The 15,751-nt window shown below is 35.6% G+C and overlaps 3 protein-coding genes across 10 annotated transcripts; 1 reads left to right on the top strand and 2 right to left on the bottom strand.

The window, feature by feature from the left end:
* On the bottom strand, positions 1–4,605 carry LOC107791194 (uncharacterized). 4 transcript variants are annotated; one of them, XM_016613211.2, is made up of 12 exons: positions 4,246–4,605; positions 3,099–3,210; positions 2,924–2,997; positions 2,801–2,847; positions 2,555–2,705; positions 2,419–2,463; positions 2,145–2,349; positions 1,995–2,056; positions 1,811–1,911; positions 1,357–1,411; positions 1,208–1,255; positions 1–473 (listed from the first exon to the last, which is right to left on the bottom strand). In XM_016613211.2, exons 1-12 carry the CDS (start codon positions 4,436–4,438, stop codon positions 295–297), a joined length of 1,272 nt encoding a protein of 423 aa, XP_016468697.1. In that variant the 5' UTR covers positions 4,439–4,605; the 3' UTR covers positions 1–294. The 4 variants fall into 4 exon arrangements, 2 of the variants coding, with proteins under 2 accessions (XP_016468697.1, XP_016468698.1); XM_016613212.2 differs by having other exon boundaries at positions 2,001–2,056; positions 4,246–4,572; XR_001649194.2 differs by lacking the exons at positions 1–473; positions 1,208–1,255 and adding an exon at positions 1,590–1,720 and having other exon boundaries at positions 1,375–1,411; positions 4,246–4,572.
* A 2,838-nt stretch (positions 4,606–7,443) lies between these two features.
* On the top strand, positions 7,444–8,521 carry LOC107791193 (thaumatin-like protein). Its single transcript, XM_016613210.2, has 2 exons — positions 7,444–7,756; positions 7,848–8,521. The coding sequence occupies exons 1-2, from the start codon at positions 7,693–7,695 to the stop codon at positions 8,519–8,521; spliced, it is 738 nt and encodes a 245-aa protein (XP_016468696.1). The 5' UTR covers positions 7,444–7,692.
* LOC107791192 (uncharacterized) lies at positions 8,469–15,302 on the bottom strand. Of its 5 annotated transcripts, none has more exons than XM_016613209.2 (7): positions 15,033–15,295; positions 14,318–14,460; positions 14,161–14,211; positions 13,709–13,870; positions 9,851–10,072; positions 9,631–9,733; positions 8,469–8,720 (listed from the first exon to the last, which is right to left on the bottom strand). In XM_016613209.2, exons 1-7 carry the CDS (start codon positions 15,116–15,118, stop codon positions 8,486–8,488), a joined length of 1,002 nt encoding a protein of 333 aa, XP_016468695.1. In that variant the 5' UTR covers positions 15,119–15,295; the 3' UTR covers positions 8,469–8,485. The 5 variants fall into 5 exon arrangements, with proteins under 5 accessions (XP_016468695.1, XP_075078840.1, XP_016468693.2 ...); XM_075222739.1 differs by lacking the exon at positions 8,469–8,720 and adding an exon at positions 8,802–9,504 and having other exon boundaries at positions 14,318–14,542; positions 15,033–15,284; XM_016613207.2 differs by lacking the exon at positions 8,469–8,720 and adding an exon at positions 8,802–9,504 and having other exon boundaries at positions 15,033–15,280.
* Between the last annotated feature and the right edge of the window lie 449 nt (positions 15,303–15,751).

Here is a 15,751-nt window from a genome sequence, read left to right as displayed (position 1 = left end):
ATATGGAAAAGCAATTCAGCTACAACCTTAAAGAACATTAAAATCATTCCATATCACAAAACATTTCAGACCTTTATTGTTCATTAGGTCGTTTCTGATGGGCCCACATAATCTTATGCAATTCGGGGTCAGTCGAGCGTATTCAAAGGTGTACTACCTAGAAGCTTACATAATTCTCAACTTTTACATTGCAACTCATAAAAAGCATATTATATCTACAGAAGTATATAGATACATGTTAGTTGTGACCATAATACATCTCAAATTTCCGAAGAAAACATGTAAGAGAGGAAACTACAGGACCCGGCTGATTCGAGTATCTATGACAGCCACCTTGGTCGATGACTCGGATGGCTCTAGTGCCTCGGCGAGTGACAATCTGCGATTTGTCCAAGCCTTTTCAGCCCACTGCTTCATTTTTTCACCTTCTGCCTTTCTATTTTGTTGCACGATAAGCGTCTCAGCATACCCACCTGCACAACAACCAAGCAACTTGATCCAGGCACTAGCATGGAATTGGCCAAACTATAATTTATACACATGAAAAAATTATACTTCATGTATAGCCAGAGTACATCAAGAAGTCATTTCATGATACTTATCAAGGTAGGCAGCAGTCTTGTATAAGAAACAGCAGCAAGCGAAAGCAGAGTGGATAAATGGAAGCTTGCAATCTTATCGACAGTCGACACAACAGATGTGCCCCTTTAAACAGAACCATTTTGCGGAAGAGGCTATCAAACTGTTAAACCTAAGATCAACCCTTCAAGTACAAACAAGACTTTCACTGGTCGTTGGAGCAGAATTCTTGATGAATTTTCTGTATCTTTTTTTTTTTAAATCATTTGAGTCAACTTAAATAGATCGTCCATTCTTGAAAAAGATAGAACTGAAAATCAGGAGGCATCTGTTACTTCGCTCAAAGCACAACGTTCCGGAAACATGCTAACCCCTACAATCTATAGCTTGTCTCTTTCAATGAAGACTCAGAAACTAGACTGCCAGAGGGAAGCAGGGGTTGAGGAAAGAGAGACACTTTACCGTAAACGATAAATACACATCTTTTGCTACTACTATAAACTTTTGGTCCAGAAGAAAGTCTTGTAATTTGGGTAAAAGAAGACTTTCTGGAAGAGGTCAAATAGCTCCACAAAAGACGCGGATAAAACATAAATAAGATCCACTATATTTCAGAAGCAAGGAATACCTCTTGCAAGGGCAAGTATGTCCCTTCTGGACAGTTTTGCTTCAACACCTGTAAAAAGAAATCAAATGGTCATTATTCTATCTATAGTTGACTTCCGCACGATGAAAACCTGAAAAATTTTCAGGTTTGAGAACTTCAATTGCTCATACCTTCTATTTCCAAGGGTGGAGCTTTGAGCACTTCAATTGCTCTTCTATAGAGCCCCTGCATTCAAAGAAACGTTTTGAGAGAGTATTCTCACATTCAACTATTAGAACTCTAATACTTAGGTCATTCGTTAAATCTTTGGATTCAGGTCAATTGAAGCAAACTGTTTCTTAGCGATATATTTTGAAACAGCTCTTCAAAATCATCAACAAAAAAAATCCAAAACAAACACCACCTTAATCATATAGGCAACAAACCCAAATTCTGTCCATTGAACCATGTGTCTTAAAAAATTTGGAAATGCATCCCAAAATCTTCTCCAACGGCTAAGGTGAATTCGACTCGAGCCAAATAATTGTTAATGGCCTGATGTTGCACAGGTGTTGCAAAGGTAAAGAGACGGTAAAGGTACATGGTGTATAGATATTTGTAATGGCTTTGAGCATAGACTCAGACCTCTTGAATCAAAAGAGAGCTTGACCGTTCCATGGCTGCTTTATGCCGATACATGAGAGCTATGCAGGTCAAAATAATACCCACCTTTGGATGATAATTACCTGCATCACATAAATAAAATACAAAATCAATAAGCATACAAATTATTTTGTCGCTCATACAACGATAAATTGATGTATCAAACCAAAACCCTCTTCTGCTTTCTTCAGTGCTGCAGTCAGTATTTCCTCAGCATCATCAAAATTCCTACAACCAGAAAAGTCGGTGCATGAGGGAAAATTATAGAATTATATGCATTTACAAGGGAAAGCTACATATTAAGAGATAGGCTCACCCCAAATGAGCCTCAAGCTGTCCTAAAGAACAAGTAGCCCCTAATAACGACTCCTCCAAATTCATGTTACAAGCTGATAAGGACTGTGAGTCGGTAAAATCTTTACTTTCTGATACATCCTGCATTGCCTTTTGATATAACTCCCTCGCCGTTTGGAAATCCCGCTTACAATGAAGGAATTCACCATAAGATAGTGCAACGTTGCCTATACATCACGATATCAATAAATTGTGGAACTATGTCATCCGTGATGTCTCACAAGGCAAATCCTTACCAAAGCAACCTTTATCACCCTGAGCTCCTTCAAAGAATGTCTGAGCTGAAATGAACCGGCTCAAATTTAAATACCATAAAAATAAAGGATAGCCCAGAAAGCAGAGGAAAAAGCGCGACCACTATATATGTCTCACCTGATTCAACGTTACCACGGACCAACTCCACAAGCCCCTTCAATGCTTTTGCACGAGCTTCCAAAAACTCAGATCCGCCACCACCAATCTCTAGCCTTATGGTTTCCAGCAGTTGCAAGCATATCTCTGCAGTTGCCGATGAATGATCATCCTAAAATGGGAGACAAATTTGCTTATTTTCCTTAATATATAAAACCTTAAACCTAAATCAGTTCATGCAGACATCAGAAGTTCAATAGCTCTTACTTGATGCGATTCTAAATAAAGCCCAGCAAGTGCTTCAGAAGCGGCAACTGCAATCATATGCCTAATTGTTACCATGGGAACTCCAAACTATGATTTCTATCAAAAGTTTCCACAAGTTTTTACCTTTAACAGCTAAAGATGACAAGCCTAAATCTTGAACTTTCTGGAGCTTCTCAATGGCTTCACCAAAATTTCCTCTAAAATAACACACAGAAAGGAGAATAAAATAATTAAATTCAACTTAAAAGTCAGTCAAAATTGTTAGCAGATAACCATAGAATTATTAAGACTCTGAAACCTTTCAGAAAATAAGGTTGACATGGCGATCAAAACCAATCCTTTAGCACTCTCATCCAGCTGAGCTGAGTGGCACTGCTCAAGTACCAATTGAGCTTGTGCATATGATTCATCTACAAACCCCGCATGGAAGATCAAAGAAAACTCACAATTACAACAGAGAACCAAACTTAAGAGTTAAGACGCAAACCTGATGAGCTGGAAAGTAAAAACGCCTGATTTTATAGAAACGGGAAATCAAAGCAGATTCTTATTTAAAACAGAGAATCAAGCTCAAGACATGAACTTGATGACTTGGGAAAAGTGAAAGACCTGATTTTGGAGTGAACATCTACCACCGTATGGAAAATTAAAGCAAAATCACATTTACAACTATTATATATGGTCGACCGCTTCCAGAGCTTAGCTCAAGTAGCAAAAGTTGAGGGATTTGTGACTTAGGTCACAGGTTAGAGCTCTGCATCATGTGAACCAAGCCTGGTATTTAAGTGGAGAATGGTAGAGCAACAAGCACATTATCCCCGAGTTTCAAAGGTTGTGGTTGGTCATAAGGCTTGGCCGCAGACGGATTTCTCAGTCTCATATATGGTAGGTTACAAATTTCAGAACCGCTTAGTCCTAGCCGATTGACTATCATGTTTTCTCGAAAAGACACGTTCATTTATGAAAGGGTATCACTTGAAAAATCACGACTTTTGTTTCCATTAGAAAGCAACTCTTCCTAAAGAAATGAATTGATGCCTTTATTAGTCTATACCTATAATAAGTAAGACTAACAAAGTACTCATGAAATGTGTTAATAAGTTGTTAGATTAGATTGAATTTTCAAACTTAGAAAAAAGAGAACTAGGAATTTTTCAGTATTACTAACAATATAAGTCATATGATTTGGTAATATCCTAGCAGAGTCTTTCCATTAAATAACTTTGTGCAGGGGAACATAACTAATCTAAACAGAGCGTTTAGCATTAATCTTCATTTGCTTCTGTCAACTTTCTTTCACCAAACATTATAAAAACACAGAATCGAACTCAAGAATTGAAAACAGGCAACTAAGACCCACATGTAAATCAAAGCAAAATTCACATTTACACCAGCAAAACAAACTCAAGAATCAAATTCATGAGATGGGTATAGTGAAAAAAAACCTGATTTTTGGGAACGGGCAAGGGAAAGAGCGTAATTGATCATCTGAAGAGCAACTGGGTTGGTCTTAAAACTACTAGTGTTAACATTGTTGTTGTTAACAGAGAAGAATCTTGGCGGTGGCAGTTGCGATGACCCGAAAAGAGAGCCACCAATTGTTGCAGCTCTAAAGAGCTTAGCTCCGATTCTAAGCATAGTAGCTGCTTCTCCAAAAACCCTAACAGGTATTCAAAGGGTTTATCAGATGAAGATAGAGACTTATTTTCCAGTACCTCTTTCTTGCTGAATTTGGGGTTGTGACCATTTTAGGCGGTTTTGCCCTTCAGGTCCAAATTATTCTTTGGAACATATTTTGGAAGAGTAAATAATTTTTGAAAAACCATGGTATTATTATTCTCTCTTGAAAAAAAAATGTTTTGTAGTACGTGGACTTCATAAACTTTCTGTGTGTTTCTAATAAGTATCTCAAATTTTAGAGTCATACAAATATAGGATATATTTAAAATAATAATTAAATTTTTTTCTTATACTTCATGCCAATTTATAGCCTATTTAACTGAGTTTCATTTGGCCAAAAGTACTTTTGTCTAAAGTTAATGTGTTTGGCCAAACTTTTAAAAATAAAAAAAGTATTTTTGAGTAGAAGTATTAGCAATTTTCAAGAAGCAGAAAAAATTAGTTTCTCCGTAAGAGCCCGTTTGGATATAAGAAGTTTTTTCTTTTTTTTTTTCGAAATCAGTGTTTGTTCATAAAATTTTCAATTTTCACTTGAAGATGCTTTTTGAAAATTTTCAAAAATTTTAAAAATTTCAAAAATCTGTTTTTCAAAATTTTCATTCAAATCACTCACAAAACTTCAAAAACAACCCAAAATTATATTCATGTCCAAACACAACTTTAAGTAGGCGTTTGGACATAAGAATTGCAAAATTCAAAAAAATGGTGAAAAAAAATTTCAAATGAAAATGGTATTTGCAATTTAGAGTTGTGTTTGAACGTAAATTTCAGTTTGGGTTGTTTTTGAAGTTTTGTGAGTGAAAATTTTGAAAAATATTTTTTTTACAGTTTTTTAAAATTTCAAAAATTTTCAAAATGCATCTTCAAGTGAAAATTGAAAATTTTATGAACAAACGCTGATTTCGAAAAAAAGTGAAATTTGTTGGAAAAATCTTCCATCAAATTTTATGTCCAATTCACTTGAAAAAAAAAATTCATCCTGTTTTGAAATTTTACAATTCTTATGTCCAAACGCCCACTAAATATACCTTTGTAAAAAGCATTTTTGAGAAAAATATATGTTAAAGTACTATTTAAAACTTAGTCAAACTCTAATTACTGCTTAATGGTATTTTTCAAAGTAATTAACTAAACACAAACGGAATCTTACCAAAAATATTTTTTTTTGAAAAACACTTCTCAAAATAAGTCAATTTTAGAATCACTGTTAATTTCATATGAAGTAGTGAAACAGAGGAAATACTAGCTAGTAACTATCATGTCTTTGAATTTTTACTACTTGTTGTCATTTATTATTTTTTTTTCCTATCCTTTCTCGTCAATTCATGACACAAATATATACATTGGTTTGCAAATAAAAGATTTATAACTTATTATTCTATCGATTGTAAAATGGGGGATAAAATTGACTAAATAAAGCATTTCTAGTTTAATCGAAAAAGTATAGGGATGTGCTTGCACCTATTGTCCTTGGTTCGAAAATTATATATGCATGCATATTTGAAAAGTTCTTGAAGAAAATTCGCATTCTTTGTCAATTGTCATGAAGGAATAACACAAATGGTTTAAAACACCCATGTCCTTAATCCTGAATCCGCTAATAATATACTTAAGTGGAAGGATCTTTTCTCAAATGCTCTTTTGCTAATATGTTCACAAATAAGCACATGGTTTCAAGGTCGAGAATTTGGGTTGAGAGTTAATAGATAGTCAAGCACTTTTTTTAGTACCAGTAGTATTGGTGTAGTTTTGTATTTTCTTATTTGTAGATTTCTATTAATACTTGTTGTTTATTTCGTTTTAGTTTTTTTACTATCTTGTTGTTATTGCTTGTTGTTAGTGCCGCTTTTTTCATATTTTCTTGAGTCGAGATTCTATCGGAAACACTCTCTCTACTTTCTTAGGTAAGGATAAAATTTGCGACTTTGTATATACACTACCTTCCCCGGACCCCACTTGTATATTTACGCTGGGCTTGTTGTTGTTGTTGTTCACAATAAGTCATGTTGAATTAGATTTGAGGGAACCATTCTAATCTTTAATGTGAAGTTAAGCGATGGCTTAACACTTAATGCAGCTAAAATTCTCCCATATAACGAATAAGGATTCTTTATTGTAACTTTGTGCACAAACTTGTCCTTAATATTGTTAAACAAGTTAAATAATTCAGGCACGTAGGGGACATGTATTATGGACGAATTCTCTGATCAGACCTAGGGGTGTAAAGAGGAAACCGACAAACCGCACCAACCCGATAATCCGAGTCAAATCGAGAAAAAAATCCAATTATGGTTTGGTTTGATTTGTTTTGGTGTTGGAAAAAAAATACCCGACCATAATTAGTTTGGTTTGGTTTTAACTAAAGAAAGTCAAACCGAAATCAAACCAACCCGACATTACATATACAGAAATTTTAGATATATTTAATATATAAATATACTATTGTGATGTAATTTATAAATATTTCTTAAAAATTTTCATAATTTTATCTTTTAAGGTATTATTTCAAGGTTGGACTTAGAACTTTTGAATGTTCCAATAAGTTTTATAGTCAGTAATATTAGTAAATTAAATAATGCTAACAAAAGCCCAAACCAAAATCAAATCAATACTAATGCTAAAAAAAATCAATTCAATACTACGAACGGGAATGTATTGAATATCTATTTTTTGTTTTGCAATAATTAAGATAAAAATACATAACTTATTTTTGTTTTTTCTTTAGCGTTTAGTCATGTAATTAATACTCTCTTATTAGTTTACTTATTTTAGCATGACTTAGTTTTAATCCGAGAAAAAACGAGAGTGAAAAATCTGAGTTTTATTGGTTTGGTTTGGTCTTTAGATTTAATAACCCGATACAATTGGTTTGGTTTGGTAATTGTAAAATTCGAACCAACCCGACCTATGTACACCCCTAATTATAAGCATGAAGATCAAAAGTTGAATGTGAAAGACGTCTAATGAGTGAGTCAAGTTGGAAATTGAACACAAGGCACTTAAGCTCTAGGGGTACAAGTCCTCCCCTTGAAGTAATGCATATATGCCTTTGCTCTTTAAAAAGGAAGAAGAATACCTATGACAATTAAAAAAAATTAAAAGCACTCTTAAAACAGAATGTTCAGTCTGTACTTTAAAATCCTTAGTTCTCAGAGTTAAGCAGCTAGCTCTTCCACTCCCCACAAACTCAGTACTCACTCTTAAAGTGCCAAATGCTGGTTTTATATCATCTAGTCAGTATTCCACTCTGTGTATTCCTCTTTCTTGTCAGCACAAGTAATTCTTAGCTCTTAATCCTTTTCTTAGTTTCAAGTCTGCATGCATAATATTTTCTTGATTTGTTTTACTTTTTATTATGTGACTGCAGATGGGACACAACTTATTCTAGTTAACAACTGCAGAAGAAGCATATGGCCTGGAATTCTTGGCAATACAGGACAGATGACTCCTAAAGATGGTGGCTTTCATATGATAACTGGTGAGGAAGTAGTCTTCGATGTGCCTAAGAAGTGGTCGGGTAGGATATGGGCCAGACAGAATTGCCACTTCGATAGAAATGGCACAGGCTCGTGTGACACTGGCGACTGTGATGGCCAGTTAAAATGCCGGGGGCTAGGAGGCAAGCCCCCGACTACTGTTGTGGAAATGACATTAGGCTCATCGACTTCGCCCTTGCATTTCTACGATGTGAGCTTAGTCGATGGCTTCAACGTGCCAGTTTCAATGAGACCTGTGGGTGGAGGAATAGGTTGTGGCATGGCGGAGTGTGATGTTGATCTGAATATATGTTGTCCATCAGCACTAGAAGTGAAGGTTGGTGGGAAAGTGGTAGGGTGCAAGAGTGCTTGCTTGGCTATACAATCAGCCAAGTATTGTTGCACAGGACAGTTTGCAAGTCCCAAAACTTGCAAACCGACTATTTTCGCTCTTCTTTTTAAGGCCATCTGCCCTAAGGCTTATAGCTATGCATTTGATGAGTCCTCTAGCCTAAACAAATGTAGAGCTTCAAGGTATGTCATTATTTTTTGCCCTCCCAAATGAGGAACTTGAAAATCTATATACAAGTTTTTGTACCTTAGCATAGGCACTATGAGTCCAACTTATGTAATTCAGTCTCAATGAGAAATTAGTGGAAGGCCAATAAACAGCAATATTAGTACTAGTTGAAATTCCCACATGGTGATAAATTGACCCCTCAAAGAGAAAAGAACCAGATCCAACAGTTGATGTTTTAAATATACTGCAACCAAAAAATACAGCATTACACGCTGAAAATTTCAGTTAAACAACAAATGAAAAGAAGAAAATTGGATGACACAGATGAGAAGAAAGGACGATAAATTATCCAGAAAACACTAGGCATCTAACATACAAAGTTAATTGTGGTCACAAGAAATGTTCAGACAAAGAACTGGTATTGCCTAAACAACGTATATCATGCAGAAGCGTTTCTATTTTCTTCCCCAGCCACGGTTTCACTGGAGCTATTTTAGGCAGGGGGATCCTGTGCAGGTGGACCTAGGCCTAGCAGTAATGGGGCCTGTTTCTTTTCACTACTCGGCTTCGTATCATCATTCCTATTTGCAGCCCAGGCTCTCAGAGGTGGTTCAAAATGCTTACTAGCCACATCAGGCGGTAATGCATCATCCTCTCCGGGGAGAACAACTAGGCCTTGTTCTCTAAGAGAAGAAGGCTCATTGTAGCAGGTACTCCAGAGGGAATCCACAAGTTGCCGCTCTTCTTTAGCAGCACCAAGATCTTCAGGTGACATAGCGGAAATCCCCTTAATTCGCTCCTGGAGTATTTGCTTGAGTTTTTCATCATCTTCACTTGACGAGCCATTTGCCGCCTGTGCTGTCCTGTCTTGGCCAAGATCAAGAAGGCCTCGTAGGGCACCCTCTCGCACCTCTCCATCCTCACTGGAGGCTAGATGCATAAAAATTCGAGGAAATCCTAACTCGGTTACTACAGCACAGTCTGAACGATTTTCATGTAGTAAATAATGGATCAAGTTAAGGGCTTTCCTGGGGAAAAAACAATACCTATTAGAACGAATACAACAGGGGAAGCTTTTACAGAAAGTAAGCAGTAACTTTATCCGATTCTTTTGATTCTCAAAACATATTGAACATGACATTGCAAAATCATACCTTTGAAATCTCACACTCTCGGAACTCAAAGCATCTCTTAGAGCTGCATAACCATTTGCAAGACGAAATGCAGCAATGCCAAGCTTGTTGTGCCTGATTAAAGCTGGAATAAAGGGGAAAGAATAATTGATCAGTGTTATTGCAACACGGATGACATGTCAACTGAAATTAAAGGACTCAATTTACTAATGAATCATTCATCAACAGGAAAAATACCCACATGAGATTGCACCAAGAGCTTTAGTGCGGGCAGTAACATCAGGATCTGAGGTGAAATTTGAGAGAAGAGATTCTAGGCCGTTAGCTTCCATTACCAGCTGTTGACTCTTCGGATTGTTCTGAACAATTGTACTTACGACTTCCGCAGCTTTGGCTCTAATGTTTGCATGGGAGTTCTTTAAGTAACCAAGAAGAGGCACCAATCCACCAATTGAGTGCAGATCTGCCAAATTAACAATAAAAGGAGAGAACATGAGACTAAAACTTCTAATAATGGGAATAGTATTAACTATTGAAATCTCCAAAAAAAATGTCAACGTAGTCAACCGAGTTAAGGAAGCAATATCCCCAATTAGTCATAGGCTTTCTAGTTTAATACAATGCAGTAAAGGATGAGAGCTAAAGTGCTATAGTGGGTTTTTTATTTCATACTTTTTGATACTCTTCAAGCCGTCTTCTGTAAGTGTTTCATTTTTATCCTAGGAAGAAAACCAGTTACCAAGCTCTTAAACAGGCACCAGAATCAAAAACAACTTGAACTGTAATTTCCACTCTCTTTATGCCCATGCAAACGGCAAACCCCTTGACTGCAGTCATACCAAAGCATCTAAGATACCTCTTTTTTGTCTTTTCATTTTGTTTACTGTCCTTTTTTCTTCCAGGTTGAATAGAAGTCTCAACCACCTCATACCGTAGGGCACAATGACACTGAGAATATATATATATAAAAGAATATTGCAACTACAACAAACAACAAGAAGAAACCCAATGAATCCCACACGTGGAGAGGACCCTACCTTTAAGAAGGCACAGAGATTGTTTGCAGTAGACCCTCGGCCTAGGATAAAAGAATATTGCAACTGCTTATATAAACTATCACAACTAAGCTTATGACGCAAAACAGTGGGACAGAGGATCTTGAGTGATGTATGGTGCTATGCAATAGTGTCAGCTTAATGGATCTTGTGTGAGGTATGGTACTGACTACATAATAGTGTCAGCTTGGTCCATTAATGCTCATTATTTTGCTTTCCAACAAGTACTACAGTGTAGAATGGATAATATCTGGACATCACCAATAACAACCCCTAGAAACCAGGGATAAACAGCAGGAAATCAGGTGCGATATCCAAGAGGATTACGTGAAGTTCAGGTTTTTATTTGTTTTGGTTATGTGATCAAGCACAAAGATCTTCAACAGAGATGTACATGAAGTTACATATCTTTACTGAAAACTTTTAGTCACATGCATATTGCCTTACGATGAGCGGATGAATGTCCTTGAACTAGTCGGAAGTAAAAGATCAGTGCAACATCATTACTGCTATTTTAAGAGACTTCATCAGTCTAAGGAAAAAACCAAAGTAGAATGAAGGTTTAAACAGGCCCATCATGCATACTGCAAAGTAGCTACTCTACAGAAATACAGGATGCTTGTCAGGCCATATTTCAGAAAACAGAAAAAATTTACAGGCTTGGCTCCTAGATGAACACATGATATGCACCACCTTAATGTATCAACAAAGGACAGGTCAATAAAAGAATGGAATCATATAACCAATAAAGTTACTCCTTGATTAGGCACTTTTTTTTGTTTTTTAATTACCAATGGATAGTGGGGCACGGTTCTAAACTCGGTAATAATGGGCACACCAATCTACCATTCTCTACTTAAATAGCAGGCTTTTTTATGCCGTAGAGTTCAAACATGTGACGTGCAACATTAGAAATTTCGACTAGACCTTCACAATATTATTAAGAAAACGAACTTTGTGCGTAACTCAACTCTAAAAGCTAGTTCATAAGGCGAAAATTGCGCAAGATCATATAAGGAAACGAGAGCTAATTCTCTCGCCCAGTGTATTAAAAGGAGTTTTCGGGGCGAGGCGCACCAAAAACGCCCCGAGGCGACATTGTGGGGCGAAAGTCTCAAGAGGCATACGCCCAGCAACTCGGGGCGTACGCCCGGGCGTTCGGCGCATGTTTTTATAATGAGGCGTAAGCCCAGAGACTTTTTCAAATTAAAACAAAATTTGTTGAATAAGTCCTTTGATGACTATAAAATATTCATATATTATATACTTAAAAATAAATTATTTTAAATTATATATATATATATATATATAATATGTCAATTATCTGTATTTTCTAATAGTATTTTGCAGGAAATAAAAATATCATGATAAAGAAAATAAAGGAATAAAAGAAAAGCACGAGGCATCACGGCAAAAGAACCACGAGGCATCATGGCAATAGAAGCACAACGCATCATGGCAATAGAAGCACGACGCATCATGGCAAAAGAACCACGAGGCATCATGGCAAAAGAACCACGAGGCATCGTGGCACCTTATGAGATTTGATTTCTATAAATAGGATGTTTGTGTTGAAAGGAAGAAGATCATACGTGCCTAATTAGCAAACCTTTCTCTAGCTTTGGTCTTTACTTCCCTCTTTATCTATTTCATTTTATCTTGTAGTCTTTGAATTTTCTAAGAGTGTTGATAGTATTTTAAGAATTTCTTTCTTTGTGAGATTTAAATACTCCATAATGGAGTAATCTCTTTTGTTGGGATAGTTGATGAAGCTCGATAGCGTTATAATATTAATCTCAATTTTACTACATGCTTGACCTGAAACTTTCTAATTATATTTCTATATTGTGCTGGAATATTAGTTTTAATTAATTATTATCACTTCTATCTATTTATTCTCCAAAGTTAGTTGTATGTCAATTTTGTAATTCTCACGAAGCAAAATTAATATACGATAACTATTGGGTAAAATAATAGAGTGAGAGTAATTCTTTTTAAGCTATCATTCCAAGTCTGTAATCTTGCTTACTTCCATTCTAATTCTCACGGAGGAGTTGTAGTTGGCAAGATTATTGATTTTTAGTAAAAATTAATCGCAAGAGGTTTTTGCTATCTTTTAGCATAATTCAGGCAAGAAAATTATTTCAGTTTAATCATCACGAGTCATATATCAATTGATTTACATAACCTCGCGGAGTGTTATTAATTGATTATTTCTTAGTGAGCAAAATATAACTGTATTAGCAATAAACAGTTATTCCTAAGAGAAATACATGTAGAAGCTAAGATTTTATTATTATCACGTTATCGAGTGAATTCAATGATTCCCAACTCTTTTTAAATATAAATCTTCCGAAAGTTATTTTGTTTCAACTTAAGCAATTTAAATTTTCAACAAACAAAACTTCATCAATCTGATTCTCTCAAATAGTAGTAAGAATATTATAAGTTTGTAGCTAGATTCTCCAATCTCTGTGGGACGATATCATAAACTATACTAGAATTTGACAAAGTACGAGTAGCAAAATCTTATACGCATTGGCCTCGTCATCTTTCATATAATACCCAAATTCTCAAAAGCCGGCTAGTAATTATTCAAAGGTTTTAAAAAGGAACTTAATGTATTAAATTAAAAAGTCAAGACATTTTTTTATTGATTGAAGCCTTAATTCATGATCTTTCCTAATTCTTTATCTTGTCCGCTAGTCTGCTAATATCTCCCAAAAGCAACGAATATTCAATTTTTTTTATATAAAGAGAACTACATTCTCCTTCATAGGAGCAAGTTCAAAGTTCAAATTGCAGGTTAGTCATCCTTTTTGTTCCTCCATGTACTTTATTCTTTTTGACTCAAGTTACTTGTTTGTGCTTGTAAGTAGTGTATAATAGATTGTTCTGACTAGTTTTTTGTGGGGATGGAGCACATATATATCACATATTTATAGTTTTCTTCAATTTTTTCTGCAATTTTACATGTTTATAAATATTTACTGTAATTATATAATTTTATAAAATATTAAAAATTAAATATCTATGGAACTTACACCCCGTGCCTCGAGGCTTATGCCTAGCTGAGGCATATGTAAAATGCCTCGTCTTGCGCCCATGCCTTTTAAAACACTGCTCTCGCCCGATGTGGGACATGCTAACACTCCTCTCGACGACCAAGCTAGACACATGGAGCATGAACATATTAACATGGGGACCTAGCCAAGAATCATATTGGTAAAGCTCTAACACCGTATTAAGAGAATGGACCTTGGGATATCAACACCAAAAGCTAGCCCACCAGATGAGAATTGACCCAAACCATATAAGGAGACAACAACTTATTCCCTTAACTAATGTGGGACATTTTACCAACTATCGCATCAAATTAAATCTTCCACATATCAATTAACTAGGTCTCAATCCCTAATTAGTTTTAGAATTATGCAAGACGTAATAAAAATCAAATCATGATATGCAACATGTTGCTGAATATCAAAGAACTCACCGTTAGCCATGTCAATCGATTCAACATGTTCTTGTAGCTCATCCAGCATATCTGGAAAAATCACCAGACCAGCAAATAAGACCAAATGACCAAAGGTCACAAAATAGAATACACATTGGCCAAAAAACTACATACAAAGGACTCAAAAATCAAGTACCTTCAATATCTTGGGAAGTTACCCCCTGTGATTCCAAGACCTGCTCTGGAGTCTGCATTACAAGAGTAATCTCCTTCATTCTCTTTACTACATCTACAGTTTGAGCTTGCATAGCTTCCATGAACCACCTCCTGTCCTCCTCACTGGTAAGCCAATAAACCCATCAGCGACAAACTTCAATCCGAAACACAAACTCCCACATAAAAGAACAACGAACAACAGAAACTGCATTTAAATTACAACACCAATCAACCACGCCTCAATCCCAAAACTAATTTGTCAACTATATGAATCCTCTTTTATCCATTCCACTCATATTTAAACTATTTTTAGCTGGTCCTCAACCTACAACAAAACCCCTCGTTTATCTAGGCATAAAACTGGCTTGGCGTTCCTAACATACGTGGAGCTATTATTACTACCGTTCTTCGCTTAAATACCAGGTTTTTGCCTACAGCACGGGTTCGAACCTAATAACATAGGTGGAGCTATTATTCAAATAACTACGACCAAAGAAAATGAAATTAAATATAAAAAAAATACCAAATCAAAGTTCCAATCTTTTAACTTTTCAGTCCCATTAACAATACATAAAATCACTCAAAACAAGATTCAAACTTTCCATGACCTCATGAGATAAATTCGACTCACTTCAAGAAACCACATAAACATAAACATAAATATTTAAAAAAAAAATTATATTAAAAGGGGTTACCTCAAATTGCGAGTAGGATTAGTACCATCAGCATGAGACAGACTCCACTTTAGTAGACCATCCCAATTAGGTCCCTCTTTTGCCATTTTCGGTTCTCGTTTTTTAATGAACAGCAAAAATTTCTCAAAAACCTTATAGCTTAGTAATAATATAATAATAAATAAATATAAATACAAACGTTGGAGAACAATGGGTATATATAGAGGTGGGTATGCAGACACGAAGAGGCGGTAGACGATGAAGGTTCAAGGACTTTTTGGAGGGGTTTGTAAGACTTTCTCGAATGTACGCGAACTGTCTAGACAAAAAGAATGGACCTTTTTCGAATGGATCTGGAATATAAAATGGGCCTTCCTTGGGTAGACTATCAAAAATTTAAGCCCATTAATGTTCCACTTTGGGCCAATTTTAGTTAGTTGGATGATGGCCCACGCTTTTATGAAGGAATTTTGAATTGATAATATTTGCCAATATGTTTAAATTACATGTGCTTCTTCCCAAACCAGCTATGTCCATTTATAAGTAGCTTATTACAAAAAATGATCAATTCATTAAATGTTACTAATGTTAGCCAAATATTGTCAATATTAGCCAATTAACTATTTGTAGTAAAAAAAAAGATTAAATTTTTGCTTCTTTTGAGTGGGTGTTGTTAGAATAGATTGGGTACATCTTAAGGAGTTTGAATCTCAGTTTTGGGATGATTTGGTGAAGTTTTG

Source organism: Nicotiana tabacum, chromosome 10, assembly GCF_000715075.1.
Source record: "Nicotiana tabacum cultivar K326 chromosome 10, ASM71507v2, whole genome shotgun sequence".
Lineage (NCBI taxonomy): Eukaryota > Viridiplantae > Streptophyta > Magnoliopsida > Solanales > Solanaceae > Nicotiana > Nicotiana tabacum.
The sequence above is the reverse complement of the archived record's forward strand: the minus strand, read 5'-3'. Positions and strand labels throughout refer to the sequence as shown.